Source organism: Crinia signifera, chromosome 1 (assembly GCF_055691185.1).
Source record: "Crinia signifera chromosome 1, ASM5569118v1, whole genome shotgun sequence".
In the NCBI taxonomy this organism is placed as follows: domain Eukaryota; kingdom Metazoa; phylum Chordata; class Amphibia; order Anura; family Myobatrachidae; genus Crinia; species Crinia signifera.
The window spans coordinates 334,288,916-334,304,083 of NC_139217.1; the positions used below are offsets into that span (position 1 = coordinate 334,288,916).

A 15,168-nucleotide genomic window follows, 5' to 3' on the forward strand; every position below is an offset into this window, starting at 1 on the left:
ATGACTTTCCGAGCAGTGATGACTGCTCGCTGTCAGCTTGCTCGACCGGTATTCAACTAACCCCCCTGCACATGCCGTTTCCAGGAAGCTGGGCTTTTGCAGCAATGTGGAAACGGCATGTACGGCCACTAAAACAGTGAGGCTCGCGACTAAATGCAGCGGGCTCACTGCATTAGCCACAAGCCTCGCTGTTTGGAGGAATCCTTGCCTGTCATCTGACAGTGAGGGTTCCCCCGGAACATTGAATAGGGTGAGTGGCTGGCTCAAAGGTTAAACAGCGAGGGTCTCTTGTCTTTCGCAATTGAATACGGCCCATTGACAAAGGTGTGGTTCTTAATTGTGATAGGACACAACTAGGGTGGCCAATCCCGGGATCGGGATCGGCGGGATCCCGGGATTTGGCCCTAAAAAGTCCGGGATTTCAATCCCGGGATTGGAGTATCCAATCCCGGGATTTCGGTATTAGACTGCGCATGCGCAGTCTAATACCGGGCAGCGTCTGAGCACTCGCTCAGACACTGCCCAGTGCCCGGATGTTTCAGACCCCTGCGTGCGTCCTGCGCAGCGTGACGGTCACGCTGCGCAGGCCACGCACGCTGCCCACACTACTGACTACTGCCCACACTACTGACGCTCCTCCTGGCCGCCCGCCCCCCACCTCTCCTCCTGCGCCGGCCAGCCCGCCCCTTCACCGACGCCGGTCCTGCGCCTTCCTCCCGCTGCAGTGATGATGAGATGAGGAGGTGCACGAGCCCGACGGCACCGTGCACCTCAGAACCCACCTCCACTCCCGGCCGCCCGCCCGCCCATGTAAGTAAATCTGCGGGTCGGCTGGTGTGGGGGTGGGTATCGGGTACACGCCAGGAAACTAAGGATGCCAATCCCGGGATCCCGGGAATCCCGGGATTGAGCATTTTTCAATCCCGGGATTGAAAAAATGCCCCGGGATTGGCATCCCTAGACACAACTCCATTAGCTAGAGTCAAATGCAAATGTAGGAATCCAAACATTGTAATAACATATGTGAATAGCGAGAGAAAAAAATATCAAGAGGATTTATACACATACTGTATATACCAATAGGTCACACATACATCATCATACTGTGGCACATTGACCACGTGCAGCCAATAAATGTGGAAGTCAATCCACTTAAGTCCCGTACACACGGGACCACAGCATGTTCGTGATGAGCGAGGTACTAAGAGCTGATTGCTCTGCGCACAAGCGATGAACCCACTATGTGTGCTGAGCAGGGTTTTGCCTTTTTTTTTTGGTTATTGCCAAAACCCTGTGATCTAGTTGGATGCACAGTGCATTATCGATATCTGCGGGCAATAGCTGCCACCCAGGGCCATACACACGGTGATCTGTGCTTCATTTATAAGCAATCTAGTCAGATTGCTTAGAAATTGGTTTAATATTGTACCATCTGTATGTCCCTTAAAAGTTATGTTTAACTCCTACCATAAACCTATATATATTGTATTCTATATCATAGAGTAAAGCTGAAGCATTCCGCTTTATACCTTTTTAAAGGGTTATACTGAGTCTGGACACATCAAAGTATGCATGTACAGTATCTTCAAATTCTTCCAAAATGACTCCAGATATGATAGTTGCATGGAAAATAAATAAAAGCAGCAGTCGGCATGGGCGAAAACTGCTGTAAAAATAGGCGAAGACAGCTGCAAATTGTCCAGAACGCGTAGATTTGTGACAAATTCGCCGATCCACGCTTTTCCATGAGAAGGGTTTTACTTAATTATAACATTTTTGTTTTTCCTGTGTCAAGTCTGTAGTTTTGTAAAAGGAGTCAAGAATTGCTACGGAGTACATAAAATAAACAGAAGCTGTGATTTCCCCTAATTTTGTGTGTTTTCTTTATTCTAGCCAATCAAGTCCAGCCATTGCCAAAGTTGCTACTCCCCGCACTGCTGCATTTGGTGTTCCTAATGCTAATAGTATCAAGCAAATGTTGCTAGACTGGTGTAAAGCGAAAACCCGAGGTTATGAGGTATGTGTTCTGGAGATGCAATAACTTGGCTTGGATAGTTTAGCTTAGGAAGTCTACTGTGCTAATCATAACCAGGTGCTACTGTTCCCAGTTCAGTTAGTCTCCGTTCCATTGAAGTTGGCAGAAGATTGTTTGAACAACTCACTCACCACACCTACTTCTGCCTTTCAGCATGTGAACATCCAGAACTTCTCTTCCAGCTGGAACGATGGAATGGCGTTCTGTGCCTTGGTCCATAACTTCTTTCCTGAGGCATTTGACTACAATCAACTCCATCCACAAAACAGGAGGCAGAACTTTGACCTGGCTTTCTCTGCTGCAGAGTATGTATCCGTTTTGGTGATGGGCTTGTCCGTTTTGTGTGTACTTCCTGTTTTTGGGGCGTCTTGTTATGCTAATGTTAAGGTATAATGCAACGAGCAGGGGCATTTTTTTTATTTTCATTAATTTTCTCTTAATTTTGGTGAGATATTATGGTGGCAATTAAATTTGAATTTTTGTGTAAGGTTGTGAATTATATATTTAACATAATGTAGAGCATGGCATAGGAATGCGTGGACTCCAAAAATAGTGAAAAGTCCTAAATTGACGTGTTCCTTCATCCATGGTTATTAAACGCATTTTGCAACAAATACACCAAAAAAAAAATCTGTTCCTGGCCAGGTGAATATTAAACCCCATGGGTGAAAGTCATCATCAAATTGAAAGTTACAATTTTTCTTTTAGTGCCGGCAATAGCTTTTGTTGTGTGACTCTTTAGAAATAAGATTCTGATCTGTAATTCGAGTGAGCTTGGCAAATTAAATTGAAGTGGCTGTGGGAATAATCATGGTGAAAATCTTTAAATTCATTTCTAATATATTCAAAGAGGGCCCTAAGTAATCATTCATTATGTATTGACATTTTATAACCTCTTCTAGATGTGCGCCAGCGTCCATGCACCAATCTGTGACCATGGCAATATGATAAAAGCTGAGGATTAACTTTGAATTAAGTTAAGGAATGGTTAAGAATTAAATACAGTTTAAAGAGCTATAGAGACTTAATAAGCGATGGAAGACTAGCCTTATTTAATCCTATATAATAAAAGGTCAACGTTGCTTATCGCCTCTATGGGGGAATTCAAGTGCTTTGCCTGCTGACAACCACAAGATGTCACCCGATAGGGCAATTCAAGTGCTGCTCCCCTTGGTACTGACATTACTGTTATGATGGGCTGGTCACTATTAGTTTATGAAGACACCATTGTATATTCCGCTATATTGCAGACAGACTTATATTTAAGGACACCCGCTGACTAAAAGAATTCCTTGTTATCTGTCTAATTGCATTCCCTCATGTAATGCGCTACTGAATTATTCTTTGCAACATTTCTTGTATATGACTGACCCTAAAGCCTAATCTGATCACGATTAACCTGTTTTGTCTGCTTTCTCTGAGTCCTTATTAGCTTTTTTCTAATCAGATTTTGCTTATTAGGAAAATGCATTTGTCTTTGTTTCAAATACCTGATTTTTTTCCTTTTTGTTTAATTTTAAATGGTTTCTCAGTAACAAATGATATGGAATGCTTTTGGAGTGGTGATTCTATATTTGTGGAAGAGAGGCTACAGTTCTCTGGGGTGGTAAATAGTTTGCAAAACGACGGTCCACGCCACAGTCAGACTCTTCCTTTTTCTCTCACGCATGCTGTACTGCTGATCCGCTGTCTAACCTCATGGCATTCACTTTTTAATCCAGTCAAGCTGGCTTCTTTGTACTAATGAGTTCTAGGTCATGTGCTCCTGGTATGCTGCATATACTAACTGCATTCTCTTCTGGATGTGCAAAGCTTCCACTGGACAGTAAATCCTACAAACCGTTAAATTACAACTTTCATTAATGCGCTTTTGGTTCAGAGGATGTTCATATCTAGATGGTGCATTTTCTCCAACACTACCTACTGTTCATAGTCGCACCGTTCCCTGTGGTCCCTACCACTAGCAAGTTACAGCTCACTCCAAGTCCTATTCACAAGGCGCTACTTCCTGGAGATTGGCCATATGCACAGTGAGAGGCCGCACCTTATTTTGGGGCAGACGTATTAAGCCTAGTGAAGACAAAGTAGAAGGTGATAACACACCAGGCAAACAGCTGTTTGAAAAATTAAAGTTAGGAGTTTACTTTATCACTTTCCACTTTATCTCTTCACCAGGCTTAAAACATCTGCCACCATATTGGAACCTTGTTAAGTGTTCTGTGGATTTGAAGATGGTTAATGATTTGTTCTATTAATGGAAAGAAAATGAATCGGGTTTTCCTCAGCCTTCCTGAAACGCACAGCATCCAAGTGACTACCATATAATATCAGGCACCAATAATTGAGCATTTCTTAAATTAACATCTTCAGCATCATCTCAACATTACCACTTTACAATCCTTCATTCAATTAATCCTGTTATGAATTATAGCCCCACATTATGATAGTCATTAATCTCCTGATTATATACCTCAAGCTCCTCAAAAGAACCCAGTCACCTTATTTAGAATAGCTTTTTTTTAACGGGCTGAGAGTCCATATCTGGTCAACCAACTGCTGTGGAAATATGTATTCCCTGACACATTTTTATCATGCCTTAAAGCAGAACAGAGGCCGTGCATAGTGAGGTATGTAGTTCCACAGCAGCTGCAGTGCTGGAGCTACAGTGCCTGTTCTTATCGTTCCTTTCCCTTAGTTATACTCAATCCTGAATCCAGCTCCGCTCACCTATTTATTTTATTTACAGGTTCTTATATAGCGCAGCAGATTCCGTTGCGCTTTACAACCTATGTAATGATCTGATCCTACACATTGCAGCCCCTGTTTATGAATCCTGTGGCGGCATGTTAGGGGCCTTTAGCGAGGAGGTAGGAGTTGTGCACTGTGCAACTGGGAGGCACTGCAACCTACAAGAGAAAGAATAGTGAAATACCTCAATCTGGCAGCCACAAATCATCTGCCTGTCGTACATGGGTGCATACATAGATATACTGTAGGTATATGCATAGTTGATAATCCTAATACATACATACACACACACGCTCGCGCGTGCGCTTACATACATGTATATAAAAGTACAAATTTTCACATGAACCGCAGACTTTCATTCTGCCACAGGAAGTTAAAGGGGGCGTGCAGTATGGGTCCTGGTACGGATGCCTTGTGAGCGGAACAAGGCCATACTGTGTGGCACCTCAGCCCTACAAGAGAAGGAACAATCCTGATCAGGGCTCTGGGGACCACCCACCTGCACCTTCACCAATACCCAGTTACTGTCCCCTAGTCTAGTGGCCTCCAGCCCTATTACAAGGAAAAAAAATCTTATACATAATAAACGTCGGTACTTGTTTCCTTTCTGGGCGCCCACGATCAAAATCGCGGTCATCGGGGGTAAAAATCGCGGTGATCGCGGGTAAAATTGGATGATCGCGATGCCCGCGATCACCGCGATCACCGCGATTTTCCCATAGGGAACAATGTTAAAAAGGCTGATTGACCGCGATTTCACTGTTAAATGGCTCAATTGACCCGATTTGGCCATATTAACCCTGAATTAGGCCCAATTAACCCTTAAATGTCCCCCCCAATTTTTGACGCCACCCCACGATCGACGCCAACCCGAAGCGTGGCGAGCGCAGCGAGCCCGCGAGGGGCGGCGGTACGCGTCCTCCGACCTTTTCATGCCCTACTATCCACTAGGGCGTGGTGTGAGAATATAATAGTGTGGCGAGCGCAGCGAGCCACCGAGCCCGAAGCGTGGCGAGCGGACGCGGATACCTTCACTGTGAAGGCCGCAAGGGGACGCGCATAATTGTGAAGGTATCCGCGTCCCCTCGCGGGGCTCGCTGCGCTCGCCACGCTTCGGGCTCGGTGGCTCGCTGCGCTCGCCACACTATTATATTCTCACACCACGCCCTAGTGGATAGTAGGGCATGAAAAGGTCGGAGGACGCGTACCGCCGCCCCTCGCGGGCTCGCTGCGCTCGCCACGCTTCGGGTTGGCGTCGATCGTGGGGTGGCGTCAAAAATTGGGGGGGACATTTAAGGGTTAATGGGCTCTGTGGCCCATTTAACATTGATTCCTATGGCCAAATCGGGTGGATTGAGGCATTTAACAGTAAAATCGGGTCCATCGCGGCTTTTAACATTGATTCCTATGGGAAATCGTGAGCATCGCGTCGCGGGCATCGCGGGTACATTTATGGCCGGCCGCGACGCGACCGACACGATTTCCAAGTTTAACATTGGTTTCAATGGGAAATCGCGGGCATCGCGTCGGTCGCGTCGCGGCCATACATAAATGTACCCGCGATGCCCGCGACGGGCGCCCAGATAGGAAACAAGTACCTAAACGTCTAATAAATTATGAATTGACTTAGGAACATCTAGCAATAGAAGAACTAGGCGAAGGCAGATACTCCCTGGAATGGGGATGTTGCAGTATATTGAATTTTAAGCTCCTTGCTACAAAAAAACAAGTTGTAGGCTTTCATCTGTAGGAATATTACCAATAAAATGCGGGTTATGTTTGGATGTTAGTAAGGTGCTTTATAGCCAACAAAAACATACAATAATGAGTATTAGTGCCATATAGGCACTTTGGCCCGATGAAGGTGGTTGCATCTGCCATATCTCCTAGTGCGAATGCTTTGGAGGCAAACCTGTGGATCTGACTGGCTGATAAATGGGTACAGTTGGTTGGTGCCAGGGCATTCACAGTCATATGTGCAAATGTGTTCTGATTTAGTGATGCCACTCTTACAAGTGTATGTGGAGGTGCAGCCACATGGTTCTGGCCTGGACTACAGGGGGTAATCCACTGCTAGAAGTAAGCATGCTGTGTGCGGTTTTCTGAGCTTATAGGACCTTATGCTGGTCCGTTCGCAGACATTTGCACGAGGACCGATGTTTGGGAATGTGTAGCCGCATTTCTTCACACTTGCCTATGCCGGATGCGTGTGGACCAAGGTTGCGCCGGGTGGGTGTGAGGGGGCAGCAGATAGTCGCACCCATGGGAATGCCCAGTGTTTCATGAGCATTCCCATGGTAATTGAACCATGACGTGGGTGGCTAGCTGACATCACTGGATGTCAGCTGCCTGCCCACTTCCTCCTGAGGGTGCATGCAAATCTAAGTGACCTGAGAGTCCCTTAGATATGGGTGCACGTTCCACATCATTCGATGGTCGTGGGTTCATGATGTGGGTGTTTACCCACAGGCCTGCGAATGAATGTTTATGTTAAACAGCCATTCGCAGGCCCTGCGGGCGCTCACACGCTGCAAGGGCAGGGGGGGGGGGGCGGCATACCACCATTCACAGGGTGGGTTCTGGCTGACTCGCCAGGGTGCGAATTTGCATCCAAACGAATCAACCAGAAGAACCACATAGTCTCTTATCCTATCTTCCGTCCTACTAGCAGAGGGGGACCATAAAAAACACCAGCACACTTATGACAGAAATGCTCCGTGTTCGCAGCAGACCGTATGCTAGCTGAGTTCCTATGTGTAAAAGGTATATAAAACAAGACTCTACCCCCCCCCCCCCCCCCCCCCCTTAATCCATCCGGGTACATCCCAGATGGCAGGACTACATACAATACACCCTATGCAGTCATTTTGCATACAATGTATTGTATGCAATCCCATCCACGACTGCAGAAGGATTGTTGACGTGATAAATCTATCGTTTAGCTGGTGCGACCATCAGACCTGATGTCGGACACGTTAAATTAGATCACTTCATCGGATTCAGATGTGAAGTGACCAAATCGCTGTGGAATCGCACTAGTATATGGGTACCTTAAGACAGTGGTGCTGCTCTTAATCTTTGTGTTGAAATTTTAAATCTGTACCACAACTTCCTTTAATATAGACTGGACCAGGGCTGGGCAATTGCGGCCCTCCAGATGTTGACGAACTACACATCCCAGGATGCTTTGCATTAGTTTTGCTATGTGGCCATGCTGAAACTGATGCAAGGCATGCTGGGATGTGTAGTTCATCAACATCTGGAGGGCCGCAATTGCCCAGCCCTGGACAGACTTGTAATTTGTGCAGTTTCCTAACCACAGGGCTTAGATTTGCACTACTTTTAATTATGCATTGTATAACTAGTGTAATATTTTAATTGAAAGACCCCCATACATCTGAAATATTTCTTCCTAATTGGATCCATTTTGCTGGCCGTTGATCAACAATCTATATGGGGAATCAAAAAATTCTCCCCGATTTGCCAATCCTGATTAATTTTTTGGGATGGGATCTGCAAATAGTAGAACCAAACACCTGATTTCACCAATTCCCTGACCCAGGCATCTCTGCATTTGGTATTTGCAACAATCCATCACAGATGTATGGGACCTAAATTTAGTATTCACTGGCTGTACAGAAATTGAGAAAATTGTAGTGATTCTAAAAATGCAGGTGCTCAAACGTTGTAAATGTATTGTGAACTCCTCAATATAGGTCACACAGCACAATTTTTAGAGATGGATGGAACCTGTGTTTTCATATACACTTGCTGTCCTCACCACTGAATGGAAGCCCGAAAGTGAACTTGAGCCTTCTAGCATAAAACAAATGTTGGGAGATGAAGTTTCCATTGCCCTTTAGGAAAAGTAAACGTGTTTCTTCCTGTGCAGCAGCTGGGCTGCTTGGAAATATTTGAGATAGACATGACATGTCATGTGAAGCCACCTACTACACAACCACACATCTTGTGCTGCACATACTCAGATTCCCAACGGATCTGTGCCACCTCTTTACTGTCTGGCTTTGTTGCACACCTCATGGATTGTTCCCATTCTACCACTTTCCCACCAACCACAACCACACCCCATGTTATTGTCTAAAGACTGTTTGTTACTCCAATGGATTTGTGTTCTCCCCAACCATGCACCTCAATTCTTAAACACTCCCAGCATGGGTATGTTCATGGTTATGGCACCAGAATGTTTAAACCACTGATGAATGTCTCTTGTTTCTCCTCCTTTTTTTCTTTCTCTCTCCCTCCCTCCACCGGGCTGTGTTCACTGGTTCCCCCTCTCTTTCCACCTCCTGTCATCTGTTCACCCATAGGAAGCACGCTGACTGTCCGCAGTTACTAGACGCAGAGGATATGGTCCGCATGCGAGAACCGGACTGGAAGTGTGTTTACACGTACATCCAGGAGTTCTACCGCTGCCTGGTGCAGAAAGGGATGGTAAAAACCAAAAAGTCCTAGGACTTTTTCCGACCTAGACCAAATGGTGAGAATGACCTTTAACCATTCGTGGGAAGCTGTGCGTGTGCAGTTTGAACCTTGCGCAAAATATGCGCACTGCTTGGGTTAATGAATGGATTATGCTGGGAGCTGAGAAGTGGCTGACATGAAAATGCTGCATGATTTTGCTCAAGGAATACAGCTGAGCAGCTTAAAATACTAATGGGGAAATTTACTGAGATGGGAATTAGACTTCACATGTGATGTTGCTATGGGCAACCAATCAGAATCTACTTGTTATTTAGTTAGCACCCTCTAGAACAGTGGTAGCCAACCCTAGCCCTCGAGAGCTACCAACAGTTCACATTTTCCAGACAACCTAGCTGCTGCACAGCTGCACTCATTAATCACTGACACATTTTAAAAGATCCACAGATGGAGCTAATTAGCTCACTTGTGATTCTGTGAGGAGACCTGCAAAACATGCACTGTTGGTAGCTCTCGAGGACTAGGGTTGGCTACCCCAGCTCTAGAAGATAGTAGAAAGGATCTGATTGGTTGCCCATAGCATCATCACATGTGAAGTCTAATTCCCATCTTCGTAAATTTCCCCCTAAGTGTCATGATCCAAACTATGTTATGTGTTACTCTGTCCAGTCATGAGTGTTCCCTGCAGATCTGATTCTGTGTTAAATAGCAAATGTCACATTTCAGTACGAGCACGTGAGATCATGCTTGAGGCGTAAAGTGTTGGGTGATTGTATAAACTGCCATCCTACAATCAGGATGAATCTCTGGGTGATGTTCTTATTTTATTTAGTTTAGTACTGTGTGGTATTGTTTCATAAACATTTGCATTTTTATTTGACATTACAGCATATCCAGACTGAGGATGAAATGTTATGCTGACTTCATAGTATTTTGCTGAATAGAAATTTTACTGCATTCCCAAAAGAACTGACCCGATATCAAATGCTCCCCATACAATATGGCTGCTTACTGTCACTTTCTGTTACCATAACTGCCAGAGCAAGATTGGCAGGCTACAGTCTCCTCCCCTTTTTCTTGCTATTGCCATTAGCCTACTGTGGTGTTGAACGAAAGTGAATCCCTATGGAATGCTATTGCTAACTGAACCACTCACAACAGTACTATATACTGTAGCAGTAGTCCTAATTATAGATCTCCTCTAGTTCCTACTTGTTCATAGAGGAGTATACATGGTGTGGTTTTCAAACAACAATCTGTGCTGAATGCCAGCAGCAAGTGTTTTTTAGGGTGAGATTTACGGAAAGCTTCTTATCTGCTGTGATTTCACTCTCCCTTGCTTTCAACTTATTGCTTTAAAGTACACGAGGCAGCTCTCCCGCAGGGAGAGTGTTAAATCCAGGACACTGGGCATGCACTTATATGGTGCGAAGAGAGGGGGAAACTCTCTGGAGATACATAAACCAAATAATGGAAATTATGAGTCACAGAACTTTTATATGCACCTTAGCAAAGGTCAGGTTAAATAACAGGGGCCCTAATGTTGGGTGCTCATGCCAGCCTGTCTTTTGTATTATGATTACTTCTATTTCTTTTAAAAAGTAAAACCATGTTGTTGTTTTTTACTTTTCCCTTTTTTAAGCGCATTTTCTGCCTTTTTTCCACTTGCTGCACCCAAACGGACACATGCAGCTCTGTGCAGAATACAGCGTGCTCAGGATGGTACTACGCATCCGTGACGGGTCACACAACACAAACTCTGCCTCAAAAAATGAAAAACATAAGAGCAGTATGCACTCTCCTAATACATTTTCAGTGTAGTCAGGTGTCATTTTATGTATTCTCTCCATGGATACTACTGCTGCTTTTTAGTAAGTATTTAGCACCTGTAATCATAGCACGAAAACCACCAGATCTGTCCCAGTTCCATATAATAATAATAATGCGATCACTGCATGCAGCAGATGATTGGGCAATACACGTGGTCCAACAGCATTCTTCTGATGTTTTTTATTTTGTTTTGTATTCATTATGCTTACTCATCCCTCCTTTTCACTTACTCGGCTGCTTACTTTTCCTGTCCTTTTCTTTCATTCCTGGATTTCTCATTCACATTCTTTTTTTTTTCTTTCCTTTTTGAGCCACTTCAAATACTGGATAACCTCATCCAATGGATGTTCCTTTCTCGGCAGGTACCTGGTGGACTGTGTCCCCCTGGTGGAGGTTGAGGACATGATGATTATGGGAAAGAGGCCAGACTCCAAGTGTGTTTTCACCTACGTCCAGTCCTTATACAACCACCTCAGGCGGCATGAGATGCGTCTACGCAAGAAGGAATTTTAAGAAAGCCCCTGTTATTCCCCTTGACTTCTCCTGGCACAGCACTAGCACCATGCGACTAAAGTCACTGCAGTAGATCCCAACTTCAGTTAACCCCATGATCACTAGAGACACTTTGTATGGGGTTACACAGGTTGTGTGGAGCCCCTGATTTTACACTTGATTCAGCTGATTTGGGTACTTCCTTCTCATGGCCCGTATGTGGCCAGAGCAATGCATTGTAGCTCTATGTATAGCCGTCTAGTGCTGTGCCGGTGGGGACCTGCCACTGCCTCAAATACCCATTCCCTTCCCACAGAATTAATATATTTAGGTAGTATTATTAAAAAAAAAATATATATATATATATATATACACAGCACATGGCAATCGCTGGGACTGTATCACAGCCACAAGCTTTAGAACAGCTACGCAACTCCATACATTTTACACATTCATTGGTTGTCCATGCAAAACAAATAAGAAAGCCATAACGGCACTCAGGTGAGCGAGACTCTGCAGAGATCCAGTGTAACCTTTCGTGTATTCTTTATCCCCAATTACGGCCTAATCTGGAAATCCAGATTTGGTGCTAGTAGGGCACTGATCACTGCCATGGATTATGTGTGTGCCTAGTAATGGCATGTGACAATAACCGTGGCACATGCATTTAAATAGTCTGATTTTTGCTTTTGTCTCTTTTTCAAGCACATTGCTAGGTAATAATACATATATTTATCCATGAATAATTGGTTGACCTCTGTACATAAAGAAATGGATTATGCATATTTGTGCCCCATACTGATTTGCCCTTAATATTTATCCGTATTAAGGAAGGCAGTTATAGGATGCATCCCCAATGTTGGAAAGTGAAGCATTTACATTTTTTTTTTTAAACTAGCATAAATCCTGGAAAGAAATCCTGTGTGTTATTTACCTGTTATTCGAGGTGTTAAACCACTGCTGGGATAGCATATAGAATTTTTCACGCACGGCTTTTCCTGACATCAGGGAAGTTGCTTTGCCTAGCTTTCTTCTCTTAAGCATGTACAGCCATTTCCACCCTATGCTGGACTTACAGCGGAGAGCTCAGGGTTGGCACCTCACTGCCCAGTCTTGTAACCTGGATACGTTTTTTTAGGTAGGCATTCTTAATTAATAAATAGCGCAATCCTCCTTATATGTTTTGGTGACTGACACTGGTATTTCGGAAGGTACCAAAGATGAATATCTTGTTTCCAAGACCACAGCTACAGTATGTGTATGGTGTATCATGTGACGCACAGGTTTTGATTTTGTAGCCATGCTTGTGACATTCTACTTGTGAGGGGATAACGTATTACATTTCAGTTTTTAGATCTTGTGGCGTGGCACTTAATTCTCATCCATCGCCTGTTGGTGTCCACCACTAAGCATTGCCAGAAAGACACACTACAGATAAAATCCATGATGGAATCCCTCTATTTTGTTCTGTTAAAATTGTATTTGAAAAAACAAAACAAAACAAAAAAACATACATTGTGCCGCTGGGTATCATGCATTTTTACCTATTTTCCTAGAACATAAATGAACAATCCTTTTAATATATATTACAGTGTTAGCCTTTTTTTATTAAGATCTCTGATTTTATAGAAGAACCTTTTTTAATATTCCTTGTGAAATAATATAGGAGAGACTAATATATTTTTTCTTGTAATGTGGATTCTGTGATCACGTACACCTTATTGAAACTATATGCTTTATATTTCTTAAATCCTGCATGATGTAATTGGAAAACCTTCATCATCGGGTCCCTAAGCTCCGGCTGCCTGTAGGGCTGTTTTGGCTGTCTTTACATGGAAGAGCGCCTGTCTGCTTCTATAAATACTGCGTGCTATACAATAAAACGTTAGCAAGTTTTCCACACACATTATATATTCTATATAATAGGATGTCCCTGTTCTACTTTGCGTATGTAAGACTTGGCTTGTGCTACATGTTCAAACAATGCATAGCTGCTTCAGTTATTTTCAGTCCAGTAATATTTAAAGATGTTCAGAGCAGTCCAAGCGCTTTCCTCAATGTTGAAGTAGTAATGTGACCTGCTTACAGCTTTATGTACTTCTGTTAACCCTGGCAATATGTTGTAGGTACGTGTCTTTGCCAATGGAAGTAACAATACACAGCCGTACTTGACCACTCAGGTATTCTGACACTGCTTGAAGTACATTAATCTTCCTTCCAGGTTGTTTTTTTATATTTTTAGTTTGTTGTGTCCTGTGTATGTAATACTTTTTTTGTCATAACCTATGCAAACGCTTTTACGTTTGTCTGTACATTTGTATTTGTTTGCTCTGTATCCAAACATGTCCTAGATGTGTGAGCATTTGTTAGTGTTATGTTCATTTTACTGTATGACACAATCTGTGGGTTAGCTCAGCCTTATTTTAGTTTTGTTTGCAATGTTATATGATTGCAAAGCTTGAAAGTCAGAAATGAGAGTATCTTCCCTTACTCCATTAGGAAGCATATTTGCAGCCTTTATGTGCACTTAGCAGACCTGTGCAACTCCTCTATATGTTGAAAAGTGGCTTTTTTTTTTGTTTGTTTTGTTTTTTTTCCCCCTAAAATGAGTTCTTTCCTGTTCAGCCTGTTGTGACCGGAAAGCTTTGATCACTCCACAGACACAGCAATTTTGTACAAGTATTTTTATACACCAGCGTGTGCTGTCATTTTAATAAAGTTATATTAACTAATATCGTCTTTGGATTGATTGTCTATATACAGTATCGATCTATATAAAAATGGGTGTGTGTGGTGGAAAAAAAATACGGTACTTGTTTCCTAGAACGGCGGGCATCGCATGTACATCGCATGCCATTATAATGGCATGCGATGCGACCGATGCGATGTCCGCGATTTTACATAGAAATGAATGGTAAATGTAAATCGCGACGGTCGCATTGCATGCGGCCAAAAAATCGCATGCGATGCGACCGACGCGATTACCGATTTTACATAGGGAACAATGTTAAATGGCCCAATTGACCCGATTTCACATAGGGAACAATGTTAAATGGCCCACAGACCCCAAATAGCCACCCTGAAGTGTGAAATGGCCCCCCCAATTGTTAACGCCACCCCACGATCAACGTCAACCCGAAGCGTGGCGGTACACGTCCTCCGACCTTTTCATACCCCCACTATCCACATCGGCGTGGAGTTGAGAATAGAAAGTGTGGCGAGCGCAGCGAACACCCCGCGAGGGGACGCGGATACCTGTGAAGCCCGCGAGGGGACGCATATAGCTGTGAAGGTATCCTCATCCCCTCTTCAAAAATGCGTACCAAAACTGGGTTTTACACTACTGTGTAAACCCTTGGGAGCGCTTAGATTGAGTTGTTGGCTCAATTAGAGCAGCTGCTTGAGTAGGGAGGGTCAATCCCTACGTATATACAAGGAAAAAAAGACAACACAAAAAGCAGCGCTCACATATAATGATGAGTGAATCAGATGGAAAATTCATATAACAATTTATTAAAAAATAACAATATTAAAAATGTAGCAGCATATAGATTTTTTTGACAAGTGTACACTATTGCAATAGGATTGTAGCAAAAAATGGGGGGGGGGGATGTAAAATCACA

At 43.7% G+C, this 15,168-nt stretch overlaps 1 protein-coding gene across 2 annotated transcripts in view; it reads left to right on the forward strand.

The window, feature by feature from the left end:
- Positions 1–14,277, forward strand: part of SMTN (smoothelin) — a 119,996-nt gene extending 105,719 nt beyond the window's left edge. The window contains exons 17-20 of one of the 2 annotated variants that reach the window (XM_083145301.1): positions 1,894–2,017; positions 2,189–2,340; positions 9,112–9,281; positions 11,416–11,552. In XM_083145301.1, coding sequence (XP_083001427.1) covers positions 1,894–2,017; positions 2,189–2,340; positions 9,112–9,256 — 421 coding nt within the window. In that variant the 3' untranslated portion in view covers positions 9,257–9,281; positions 11,416–11,552. Of the gene's footprint in view, positions 1–1,893; positions 2,018–2,188; positions 2,341–9,111; positions 9,282–11,415 lie in introns of both variants that reach the window. The other variant, XM_083145300.1, reaches the window with a different exon arrangement.
- The last annotated feature ends 891 nt before the right edge of the window (positions 14,278–15,168 follow it).